The sequence below is a fragment of the Sinocyclocheilus rhinocerous genome, unplaced genomic scaffold (genome assembly GCF_001515625.1).
Source record: "Sinocyclocheilus rhinocerous isolate Xijiao unplaced genomic scaffold, SAMN03320098_v1.1 scaffold1591, whole genome shotgun sequence".
NCBI lineage: Eukaryota > Metazoa > Chordata > Actinopteri > Cypriniformes > Cyprinidae > Sinocyclocheilus > Sinocyclocheilus rhinocerous.
Genome location: NW_015652264.1, coordinates 307,073 through 319,611, shown reverse-complemented (window position 1 = coordinate 319,611; position 12,539 = coordinate 307,073). Strand labels below are relative to the sequence as shown.

The 12,539-nt window shown below is 37.8% G+C and overlaps 1 protein-coding gene across 6 annotated transcripts in view; it reads left to right on the top strand.

Annotated features, from left to right (window-relative positions):
- The window catches only part of LOC107714218 (ankyrin-2-like), a 38,713-nt gene that overhangs the window by 16,449 nt on the left and 9,725 nt on the right, over positions 1-12,539 (top strand). For 3 of the 6 annotated variants that reach the window (XM_016520001.1, XM_016520000.1, XM_016520004.1), the window contains 12 exons: positions 1,705-1,929; positions 2,553-2,651; positions 3,078-3,232; positions 3,899-4,110; positions 4,607-4,799; positions 4,892-4,988; positions 5,067-5,295; positions 5,374-5,499; positions 5,714-5,836; positions 5,994-6,026; positions 6,158-6,179; positions 7,514-12,526. In XM_016520001.1, the coding sequence (XP_016375487.1) occupies positions 1,705-1,929; positions 2,553-2,651; positions 3,078-3,232; positions 3,899-4,110; positions 4,607-4,799; positions 4,892-4,988; positions 5,067-5,295; positions 5,374-5,499; positions 5,714-5,836; positions 5,994-6,026; positions 6,158-6,179; positions 7,514-12,526 (6,527 nt within the window). The remainder of the gene's footprint in view (positions 1-1,704; positions 1,930-2,552; positions 2,652-3,077; positions 3,233-3,898; positions 4,111-4,606; positions 4,800-4,891; positions 4,989-5,066; positions 5,296-5,373; positions 5,500-5,713; positions 5,837-5,993; positions 6,027-6,157; positions 6,180-7,513; positions 12,527-12,539) is intronic. The other 3 variants (XM_016520003.1, XM_016520002.1, XM_016520005.1) reach the window with 2 other exon arrangements.

Below are 12,539 nucleotides of genomic sequence, written 5' to 3'. Positions count from 1 at the left end.
CAGATCAGCATTATAGAATGATTTCTGAAGGATCATGTGACACTGAAGACTGGAATAATAATGCTGAAAATTCAACTTTATCATCACAGGAATAAAATATTTTTTTTATGTTTATTAAAATAGAAAATAGCTATTTTAAATTGTAAAAATATTTTTATACATATTACTATATATATATATATATATATATATTACTGTTTTACTGTATTTTTAAAATATTTTGAAAAATCTTACTGACCACAAACTTTGGAATGTCAGTTTCCTCGTTCTTTCTTTCTTTCTTTCTTTTTTTCTTTCTTTCACTCACGTCATCTCCCATCTCACTCGGCCTCTCTCTCTGCTATTCGTGATTGTGTCTTTTGTTCTGCTTTTAGCCGATCTACCCCATGCCTTGACAATGACAACAGCAGGTGATCCTCCACTTCTCTTCCTTGTGGTCTTTTATTCCTCTCTTCATCTACATTTATTACATTAATGCATGCATTTATAACAACTGGCTGCTTTGAGCTTTTTAAATGAGCCTTTTTGTGCCTATTAAAATTTTAATAAGCATGTTTTCATGAACACAGTGAGTCACGTCTCAGTATTCATAGAGAACCCCATGAATAATATTCAGTATTATTCAGTATCTCTCACATGGGTGGTATGAAACTGGACACATTGTGTTTCTCAACTCCTACAGTATTTTTTGTATCTATTTATCTCTTAAGCATGACAGACAGTTATCATTCTTAATTATCTAATTTCTCCAGAGATTATCTGTAGATTTTTTTTGGAGACTTTACAAGACATAAAGCAACACTTAAAATTACATTATTTTATGCCATTCAAAAGTTTGGAGTCAGTAATTTCTTTCTTTTCTTTTTTTTAAGAAATTTATTCTTTTATTCATTAAAAATGCATGAAACTGATCAGAAGTAATTTATAATGTAACAAAAAAATTCAATTAAATCAATCCTATAAAGTAATGTGTCATGGTTTCCTCAGAAATATTGAGCAGCACAATTGTTTTCAACATTGATAATAATAATAATAAATGTTTCTTGAGCAGCAGATCAGCATTATAGAATGATTTCTGAAGGATCATGTGACACTGAAGACTGGAATAATAATGCTGAAAATTCAGCTTTATCATCACAGGAATAAAATATTTTTTTTATGTTTATTAAAATAGAAAATAGCTATTTTAAATTGTAAAAATATTTTTATACATATTACTATATATATATATATATATATATATATTACTGTTTTACTGTATTTTTAAAATATTTTGAAAAATCTTACTGACCACAAACTTTGGAATGATAATTGTACAACACATAATGGCAACACAATCAGATAAAAAAAAAGAGTGTTCAGGGTTTAACAGGGATTACTGAATTACAGAAGAAAACTATTGGAACCCGGAATATTTCGGGTGAAGTGTGTAATTTTGAATGGCACCAAGGAGAATTGCATTTAATTGAATTAAAATGATTAACTGTTTACAAACATATGGAAGCCCAAGGAACCTATAAAATAACCTCAGAAAAAGAGACAGAAAATGAATATTGTATGGCCTAAGTGGCTTCTGTAAGTTTAGAAACAAGTGTTTATGCACTTTATGTATTTATTACAATATTTCATTTCGGTGTTTTTTTAATGAAGCTTTTAAGCATTGTGTTGTGTGTTTCACTGTCACTTGTTGTTTTATGAAAACAGCTTCCTGGTCAGTTTCATGGTGGATGCCCGTGGCGGTGCCATGCGTGGCTGTCGTCACAATGGACTACGCATTATTGTGCCACCTAGAAAGTGCTCAGCACCTACACGGGTCACATGTCGTCTGGTGAAGAGGCACAGACTTGCCTCTATGCCCCCTATGGTGGAGGGAGAGGGGCTCGCAGGCAAGCTCATTGAAGTTGGACCCACCGGAGCCCAGTTTCTTGGGTAAGGGGGTGTCTAAATGTATGCTGTATCACCATGAACATTTTTGTTTACCTTTGTGTATGGTGCAGTTATATGTTCTCTATTTTGTCTTGTCTTGACTGACAAAGCAGCGCAGTATGTCAACCTGTTTGATGTGTCCTAACCAGGAGCGATGTTACCAGTTTCCAGAGACAATCAGTTTGTTTGTCTATGCTGAAACAGCTGTCCATGTAATATAATGTAATGTAGTCTCAGCCAATAAAAGGATGTTTGATGTTTATTTTGTGAATTCTGGACCAATGAGGTTCAGTGGATAGATTTCAGTTTTAGTTATTTTTTTTACGCGCTATTTACATTTTTTTTTTATTAATTAACCAAAATGATTTACAAGAAGAACAATAACAACACTGCTGGGCATGACGCTTCAGAAATAGAACCCTACGATCAACAAAATGTCGCAGCTGGTTAGGACAAAAACTCGTGGAAGAGCTTTTAGTGTTTGTCTCACCTGGTTAGGACACTCGTCATCTCAAGTTTTTAGGAATGACAACAATATTCCTCTCTCACTAAATCTGAGTTCAGTAAATCAGGTTCACAGTGTGCCTTGTTTTTTACATCTTTTTTAATGGCTGCGATCGGAGCAGTAAACTCCACCTCCCAACAGCCCCTCCACCTCTTAATGAGGGTGAAAGTCTTGTCAGCAGAATTCTGCAGCTGGGTCCACCCGGGACCAAATTCCTCGGGTAGGAGAGATCCAAATATCCACTGGATACCGGTCACATATCCCCCTAATTCTTTTAAATACACCTCCATCTGTGTTATATCAGTAAGATATCATATCCTTTTTATTTTGTCCTTTTTTATAATTTCTTGAGTTTGTTTTTATCATTCCGAAACAGAGGTGTTCCATGAATTTACCTTTTCCTCCCTTGTTGACTTTTGGATAGCGTTTGATTTTAAATGAGTTATTTTCTTGTTTTGGTCGTGTGCTCTGTGTATGGTGTATTTTGCATTATCCGTGGTTTTGTTTTCTCTCTTTTTCTACCTTGCTGCATGCTACATTTACCTCTTTTTATGTCCCCCACAGATGCGATATCCGTTTCTAAACAACCCTTACTTTGACAAATCTAAAGTGGTACATATGGCTGAAATAACACCCCCTTTTTCAGGCCTGTGATAGTGGAGATCCCCCACTTTGCTGCATTGCGTGGGACAGAGAGAGAGTTAGTGATTCTGCGCAGTGAGACAGGAGAGAGCTGGAGAGAACATCACTGTGAGCACACAGAAGAGGAGCTGAATCAGATACTCAATGGCATGGACGAGGGTGAGTGTGTCCCAAATACACAAAGAGGCATATGTTTAAATGATTTAACACACCTTGAATTTGCTGTTATACTCAAATCAACTTCAGCTAGTGGTGTGCCTCAAAAAAAGGGAAAAGCTCTAGATAGACAGATATAACTGTAATCTGGTTTATAATGCTGTGAGCAAAACACATATACACTACCATTCAAAATTTTGGGGTTGGTAAGATTTTTGAAAGATCTCTTATGCTCACCGAGGGCAAAACAGCAACTGAGAAATATCATTACAATTTTATAATTTCCTTCAGAAATAATTCTAATATGCTGATTTGGTGTTCAATGTTGAAAATAGTTGCTGCTTAATATTTTGTGGAAACTGTGATTGACTTCTGGATTAGATTGGAAGTGTACCAGAAGTGTATTCTGTGTGAGACAATATCACACAAACATAATCACCATTTAAATACACTTACTTGTATAGACCCTAAACAATTTAATTTAATACATGCTTTAAATCATATTCATAATTTTCCTCATCAACTCATTTTGAATAGGATAAAATATATATATATCTTGGTTATAAGATATTGTTTGTGATTTTCCATGGTTATCATCAACTAATTTTATATTGGATAAAAAAAATATATATCTTGGTTATAAGATATTACGTATGATTTTCACACCAGAACTGGACACTCCTGAGGAGCTGGAGAAAAAACGAATCTGCCGCATCATCACACGGGATTTCCCACAATACTTTGCAGTGGTGTCTCGCGTTAAGCAGAACAGTCACCTGATCGGTCCAGAGGGCGGGTTGTTAAGCAGCACACTTGTTCCACAGGTCCAGGCTGTGTTCCCAGAGGGAGCATTGACTAAACGGATACGCGTTGGGCTACAGGTAACCAACTAAGCCACTCAAGCTTGATCATTGACCTTATAAAGTATAAAGAAGAGGTTTCTTATTTTGTTTTTGACTTGTTCTAGACAATTTTCACACTGTACAATGATTATTTATTACTCTAGATCAATAGCACAAACAACTTTTAGTGGCTTCTTTGTGTCATTAAAGCTGATTTGATTGAGCTATGTATTAATGTAACAGTAATTTTCTTTATGTAAATATAACACATTTTTATCAGTACACTGAAAAAGTAATACTAATGTGTTGTTATTTTAAAGTCTTATTTCAAGGTTCCCATACATATTGAAAATACCAAGAAATATTAAAAGTGTGATTTAATGGAAAAAAGTTCATAAAAAATTTTGAGATATGCTCTTCACTAAAAGATTTAATTAGCAATATATTACTCTTAAATTGGTTAGAGGCAGGGGGAATGAAACTGAAAAGGAAAATGAGATCCTGCCACTTACATCTCAATCTCATCCTTTATTAGGCCCAGCCCATCAGTGAGGATCTGGTGAGGAAGATCCTGGGGAATAAGGCTACATTCAGCCCAATTGTTACTTTGGAGCCTAGAAGACGCAAGTTTCACAAGCCCATTACCATGACTATCCCTGTCCCTAAAAGCCCAACCAGTGACGGGACCAACAGTACACCCACTCTACGACTGCTGTGTAGTATTACTGGTATGCAAGAATAAAGAGTAAAAAAAAAATCCTGTTTAAGTAAGTGCCTTTATAAGAAGGTGTAAATTGTTCTAATAATTTTCTTTTTCTAGGTGGGACGACTCCAGCACAATGGGAGGACATAACTGGATCCACACCACTAACATTCATCAACCAGTGTGTTTCGTTTACCACTAATGTATCAGCAAGGTGAGTTCAGTTGCAGTGACATATGTTTGTTGACTGCTTTCCCTTGACAAATCGTTAAATACATGTTTTTCCTCCCAGGTTCTGGCTTATAGATTGCCGTCAGATCCAGGAGTCTGTGAACTTCTCCAGTCAGCTGTATCGTGAGATCATCTGTGTTCCCTATATGGCCAAGTTTGTCATCTTTGCCAAGACATTGGACCCTATTGAAGCAAGACTCCGCTGCTTCTGTATGACGGATGATAAGATGGACAAAACTCTGGAGCAGCAGGAGAACTTCACTGAGGTGGCACGTAGTCGAGACGTTGAGGTAAGTGTGGTTTAGCTAGTGTTGCTAATGCAATTGAGAAGAACCTTTTCTACATGGTGGTATGGTTTATCTCTACAGCTACTAGAGGGAAAACCAATCTTTGCTGACTGCTTTGGAAATTTGGTCCCACTGACCAAAAGTGGACAGCACCATGTGTTCAGTTTCTATGCCTTTAAGGAAAACCGTCTCTCTCTCTTTATCAAAGTAAGTTATTATTTGTAGTACTATTCATAGTAGATAACTATATAGCTATTATAGCAAAGTTTGAGGCCTGTAGCACAATAAGGCACTGAGTTATAGATATTTAAACAAATTTGTGACAGTCCTCCACAATGTTCCCTACTAGTTTAACTATTGTGATGCCACAGTATTGTGCAAGTCTCACTTAGACTTAGTAACAGACTGGTTGTTTCAACAGATTCGTGACTGCACTCAAGAACCATGTGGCAGGTTGTCCTTCACAAAAGAGCCAAGAACATATCGCAGTCCAAACCACAATGCAATATGCAATTTGAACATCTGCCTACCTGTCTACTCAAAGGTAAGTGAAACACTATATTGCCTCACAACCACACACTGTAAATATATCCATACACAGACACAACAAAAAGCCAGTACCTTTTATTCAAAATATATTTCGTTTAGTAAAATTCAATCTGGCAGTTGATTTTTTTTTTACTCTTCTTTTACTTTTTAAGGAATCTGATTCTGATCAAGATGCAGATGAGGAGGTAAATACGTATTTTACACCTTTAAAGAATTAATTTTTTATGTTTTATTTATTTTGAATTTTTTGGAAAAGAGATATTTTTGTATTTTCCATTGTATTAACTTTCTCTGTTTCAATCTAATTTCTTTATAGAGCGAGAAGACACATGAGAAATGTAAGCAATTTTTAAGTAAATTGTTTTTAAAAATATATTAATATACACTGCTTTTTCCTCACATTCTTTTTAACCTTGAAACTGTAGGTTACTAATGTATTAGTATATTGTTGAAGCATTATAAAAAACATATTTATAAGTGATTTTAACAGAAATTGTTAACAGAAATAAATTTGACAGAAAATCTGTGGATCCCTGATTGCTGTGCTATGGCTGATAAACATACCTTCTTCCATTTTTATTTTTATGGTCTGCTCTTCTCATAAAACATTACATTCAATTCTGTTCTCTCACAATGGTATCTTGCTTCTGGCATGATGGTTTCTAAAATGTTTAATAAGTTACTACAGCACATGCCAAAAGAGATACTGGAAACAAACCATTCTCCCTAAAAACAAAATCATACTGACCAGGCAGGCACATATTATTTTGCCTGTATTAAAACCACTTAATTTGCTTGCCACAAGTGTCACCTTTGCATGGATCATTTCCTTTGCATGGAAATAACTTGACTTACACATATTATATTATTGTATATGTATGTGTGTGAGTGTGTCTGCCTGAATGCGAGGATATATATTTTTTGAAAATATGCATAATTTGTGTGACATTTTTATCCCTATCACTCACATTCTTTGTTTGTTTTGTGTTAATTGTTTTCCTAAAGTTTCCTTATCATTTACCACAGTCTTATAACAATTTCCCATATGCTAAACAACTCCATGATTGACTCAAAGTTCTGCATAACTAAAAAAGCCATAGCATTTAATAATTTGAAAGTGTTTTATGGGAAAAGCCTCTGATTGTATCTCAGTACTGTTTTAAGGGCATATTGTTTTGAAATGCTATCTGTGTGTGTGTGTGTGTGTGTGTGTTGACATGAGCTCTTCATGTCGAGAACAATCTTGAGATGCCTCATTGGTACAGCTCCACTCTGTGTTATGATTACTTTCCTCATTTGTCCTTTGTGCACAGGTTTCTGTATTACTTATTCTTATCCTTTGTTTTTTCTTTATACTTTCCCTCTTGTGTAAGTGGATGAGTGGATACTTGAATCAGTATAACATGTTTAAGCAAGTTATTTCCTGCCCATTTCCTCCCTTCACTCTGTAATTCTCTTTTGCTTTGCTTAACTGCTCCCATGCCTTCCCAAATCCTTCGGATCCAAATCTAGATAAATCTAGCAATGTTCTTCATTCTGTCAATTAGTTTCCTCAACTTCTGAAATGAAGACAGTTTGTATTGCTCCTGCCCTGACTAGCTTTCCAATGTCTTTTGTCCTCTTCGTTTCCCCCTTTGTTCTTTATAAACTCTTTGTGCTGTTAAAATGGAAGATTATGATGGATCTGAGTCAACAGAGCTTTCCACGCTGCAAATCATACATGATCCTGCCACACTTGCAAGTCCAGATCTGCTTTCAGAGGTGTCTGATATGAAGCAGGACCTGATTAAGGTGTCAGTCCTTCTGACCTCTGAAAAATCTTGCTCCTTGGATGTCGGAGAGCGATCTGACAAGGCTGTGGATGAGGAAGTGGATGAGCCGTTTGAAATTGTTGAAAAAGTGAAAGAGGACTTAGAGAAGGTAGAAGAGATCCTTCGTGATGATACAAAGGATCATACAAAGAGGGAAGGTGCTGTTGGGAGATCTGTAACCATTGATGATGAGGAGTGGGTACTTCTCAGTGAGACAGATGTTGTGGAAACCAAAAGCAAAAATATAACTGAATTCCAAGAGGTACTCATTCAGGAAGTTAGAATCCCACGAGACACTATATCCAGTTCTTCACCTAAGAGGGATATTTCAAGTATGGTTTCGTATCTCAGCAGTGACTTAGAACAGTGCCTGCAGGAAACATCTGTACCATTTAGTGATTCACAAGATGTGGATAGTGTTCAAGAAAGTTTTAAAGAGGTTGTTGTGACACATGGTAAACCCCGTCCAAAAGAAATCAAAAAGCCAGCAAGGAAAAAGCGTAAAGAGAGGGAGTTTGCAAGTGGCAGTTCAGAGGATGACTTGGAAAGTATGAGTAGGAGTCAGTCTGAGGAGTCTCTTGATGAAGATGCAGTTATCGGTGGATCTGAACCTGTCTTTGGATCTATTCCTGTGTCTCCTAGAATTGTAGAAACTCCGATTGGATCCATTAAGGACAGGGTTAAGGCACTGCAGAAGAAGGTTGAAGAAGAGAATGAGGTGGACAGTCAAAAGTGTAAATCCCAAAAAGCGAGTACTTCCCATAGTAAGTCATATGTCACAGAGACAGAAAAATCACCCAACCTTCCTCCAAAATCCCCCAGATCCCCAAAGTCACAGACGGAAAGGATAGAAGAAACAATGTCTGTAAGAGAGTTGATGAAGGCATTTCAGACTGGCCAGGATCCATCGAAAAGCAAGTCTGGACTTTTTGAACATAAAGCAATTACGCCTGTTGTGATACAGGTTCCCCAAATATATGATAACCAAATGACAGCAACAACTCAAACGCCAAGTCCTAATGTGATGCAGATTCCCCCAACATATGATAGTCAAATGACAGGATCATCCCAACATTTACAACAAAGAGCAATTACAACTGTAACCTCTGAATCATCAAGTTCTGATGTGATGCAGATTCCTCCAACATACAATAACCAAAATACAGAATCAACCCTACATTTACAAGAAAACATTATAGTAGAAAACAAGATCCTTCAGGAATCATCATGTATTGACCCAAACACAATTCAGCATAAACCAATGATTGATGATAGTGAAACACTACATGAAAAACCACTGACGACCATTCAGAATGAAGGTGATCAAGCTGTAACTTCCAACATTATATTTAAATTTGAAGAGGAAAGCTCTCCAGAAAACCTGCTCTCTAAACAAACAGCAAATGACCAAAATGGAAAACCATCTCATGAACCAGGACGATTTGAAACTGAGGAACAACAGATTTGTTCTGAACTGTTAGTTAATGAAGACCTGGGGTTGATGCCTGAGAGAATGTATTATGAAAACATCTGTCAGATCAGAAGATTGTCTGTGGAGCCTCAGATCAGCCCAGACAGGAAACCATCAGAGGACTTCAGTGCAGATATTAAGGCAGAACTTGAGGACAGTCCTAAATATCTGATCTTTAGGCAAACTTCAGATGAAGCAAGTAAACATTATTTAATGTGTAGTGATGGCCTTTCTTTAGAAGATGAGGAGCAGATACACCAGGCAGCTGTGGATCCAAGTAAATCAAACATAATCACTGCATTTGCTACTGCAATGGTGCAAGGTGAGCCCTTATGTCAAAGTGAAATGCATGATGGAGCATTGGAAGCATTGGAAGAAAGTCCTGATAGTGACAAACTCAAGGCCCTGGCAGACTCTCCTGCCAATAGTATAAGGACAAGGACTCCTCACTCCAGCACAGGTGACAATGAGAAACATGAGGGACTTGCTGAAACCCCTCAAAATAGTCCTGAAATCCTTGTTTTATCTTTCAGTTCAACTAATAAAGAAACAGAAGACAGATATCCAGAGGAGCAGGAAACAACTCACCAGTCAAGTTTGGAGACATCACATGAAAGAGCGGAGAGTGAATCATGTTTAGTAACCTTGATAAAAAGCAAGACTGAATCAACTTATGATACTATGATTGAATCACCTTCTCTATTCACCAAGATTGAGTCGCCATCCAATGATGATTCTAAGATGGATACACCTTCTCCATCCACCAGAACTGAGTCACCATCCTCTGCTATTTCAAAGACAATAATTCAGGATAAAATTCAAGTTACGAAATGGGAGAGTGAAACATCAGCAAATTATATGAAAAGTGATTTAAGCTGTAAAGATAGTATGAAGCCGACTGAATCAGATGTAATTACTGAGTCTGAGAAGATACCACAACATAGTCATCACAGTCAAGATGCACCAGAGAGACCTTCTAGCTTGGATTCTCTGCAGCTTGCAACCATGAATGACTCTAAATCTCTTTGTAGAACAGACTCGCTTGAGACTACTCCCATCAGAGAAGATGGATCATCCCAAAAAACCCCAGATTCTATTGAGCCAAGCCCAACCAAGGACTCCCCATGTCAAGACTCTTTAGAGGGAAGTCCCACTGGGCAAGAATCTGGTCAACTGAGTTATACTGAAAGGACAAGGGACAAAGGACTGGGAAGTCGTTTGTTGACAAAGGACTTCTCAACAAGTCAGGCTTTCGTTTCTGACTCCAGGGAAAATTTAGAAAAAGAAATAGTTTCTAAACAAAACATTTATTTAGAAAGTGAGTCATCCCAAGGGTCACATGAGACATCAGATATGCAGTGCCTTTCCATGGACTTGGGGGAAAAAGAAAAGGTGCTTGACAGTGACTATCTTCATGACTTTGACACTTTACAAAAGCAATTCACTCCAGAAGAAGAGATGTTTAAGATGGCTGCAAAGATCAAAACATTTGAAGAAATGGAAAAGGATTCAAAAGTTAAAAAGGTCAAATTTGATTTTGATTGTGGTTATAAACAACCAAAAGATGAAGAAGTGCTGTCACCACATAAAAGTCCACTAGACTTTAACACAATGTTAACCAAAGAATCAGAAGAGCAGTACTTGGAGAACCTTACTGAATCTGGCCCAGTATTACCCTTACATTCTTCATTGTCAGAAGATGATTATGACAGCCCTGAGTTGGATGAATCAACTCACAAGCTTTCAGGAGAAACCACTGAGGTTTTAGAGTCCACGGACAAAGGTGCGGAGGAACATACCAATTTTAAGATTGTTGATTTGCAGACATGCATAGGCATACCATCTATGCAAACATATGTAGAGAACGAAGAAGACAAGTTCCCTTCAGAGTGCCATAGTATAGTGATTAGTGAGACTATAACTGAGGAGGATCTTATTATTACATCAGCAGAGAGCAAAATGGGCACTGAGATGGATGGTGATGTTGATTCTAAGTCTACTGGTGAGAGCACAACTTCTGAAAAACTACTTGAACCAGTTTCTCCCATCGACAGTGTAGGTGCAACTGCTGCTACAAAGCAAGTGCAGGATGAATTCCAGCCAGATTTATGTATTCATGAAGAGGACAATGAAGAGAAGCCAGAAGAAATCCCAGTATCTATTCCAAGAGACTTGGTTCCCTGGAGTGCTGAAGTGGAAGATGACGAGGCATTCGATGCAAAAATTGAGGCTGAGGAGCAGAAAATACTTGCTTTGTTTACAGACAGACGTTCCCATGGAACCACACCTGACACAACTCCAGGACGCACCCCTACTGAAGAGGGGACACCAAATCCTTTCCTCTTCCAAGAGGGAAAACTATTTGAGATGACCAGAGGTGGTGCTATTGACATGACCAAAAGGACCATGGAGGAAGAAGAAGAAAGGTTAGTCTTTTTTCCAATAAATGAAGATTCAAGTGAAGAATTTGAACAGGTCAATTTCAGTGCTGGTGAGTTTGTTGCAGTAGCTTCATCTGGGATGCCTGCAGATGGTTTAGTGCATCAAGACAGAATTACTGAGGAACCTGATGCAAAGTCTGATGGCTTTAGTAAAACTGGAACTAAAAGTGTTCAACCAGAACACCCAGAATGGAATGATTTTCCTATCCAAAGTGAACCAAAGAGCCACACAGAGGATAATGGTATCCATGAAGACACACTGATACCGAATGTTGACACTGCCACTTATACAGTAACACGAACAGTTTATTCTGAGCAAGACCCGGAATCCTCTGACTCTTCAGTGGAAGATGAACAGCATTCTGTTGTTGAAATGCCCATATCCACCCATGTGTCTACAATTTCCCCTAGTGCTTCAATCTATACTACATTACCTTCAATGTACACTCCATCCAAGGACATTGTTGCTGAAATTGAAGACACAACATCTAAACCAAAAATAGCTGTGAAAGCAGCCAGTTTTGACCAAATTTTAGGACAAGGGGACTCCATCGAGCAGAATCAAAGGCCTAAATCTGAAGCAGATACTGGTGACTCAGAATGGTCCAGGTCCGTTGTGGAAGGTCACACTTATATAAACAGCAGCTACACCAAACCAAAGACTTCATCCTCCCAGATGCCTGTTTCACCCACACAGTCTCCTAACCCACAGTATGCTGTTTCCAGTCAACCTGAACTCCCTGCCGAATTCTCTCAGGATTTGGACCCTTCAGGGAGCATAGAGTGTGATGAAACCAAAGGAGAGATAACTTCTATTGAGTTAGGGAGAGAAAGTAGTTTGAAATCAATTCGACCCCCGTCCATTGGCGATGATGTCTTTGAGTCAAGGCCCAACTGGGAAGATTGTGTGGAGACACAGATGCAGAGAATCTCAGACAGCACTACCCCAGACCAAAGTAAAGGTACCTCTACTTG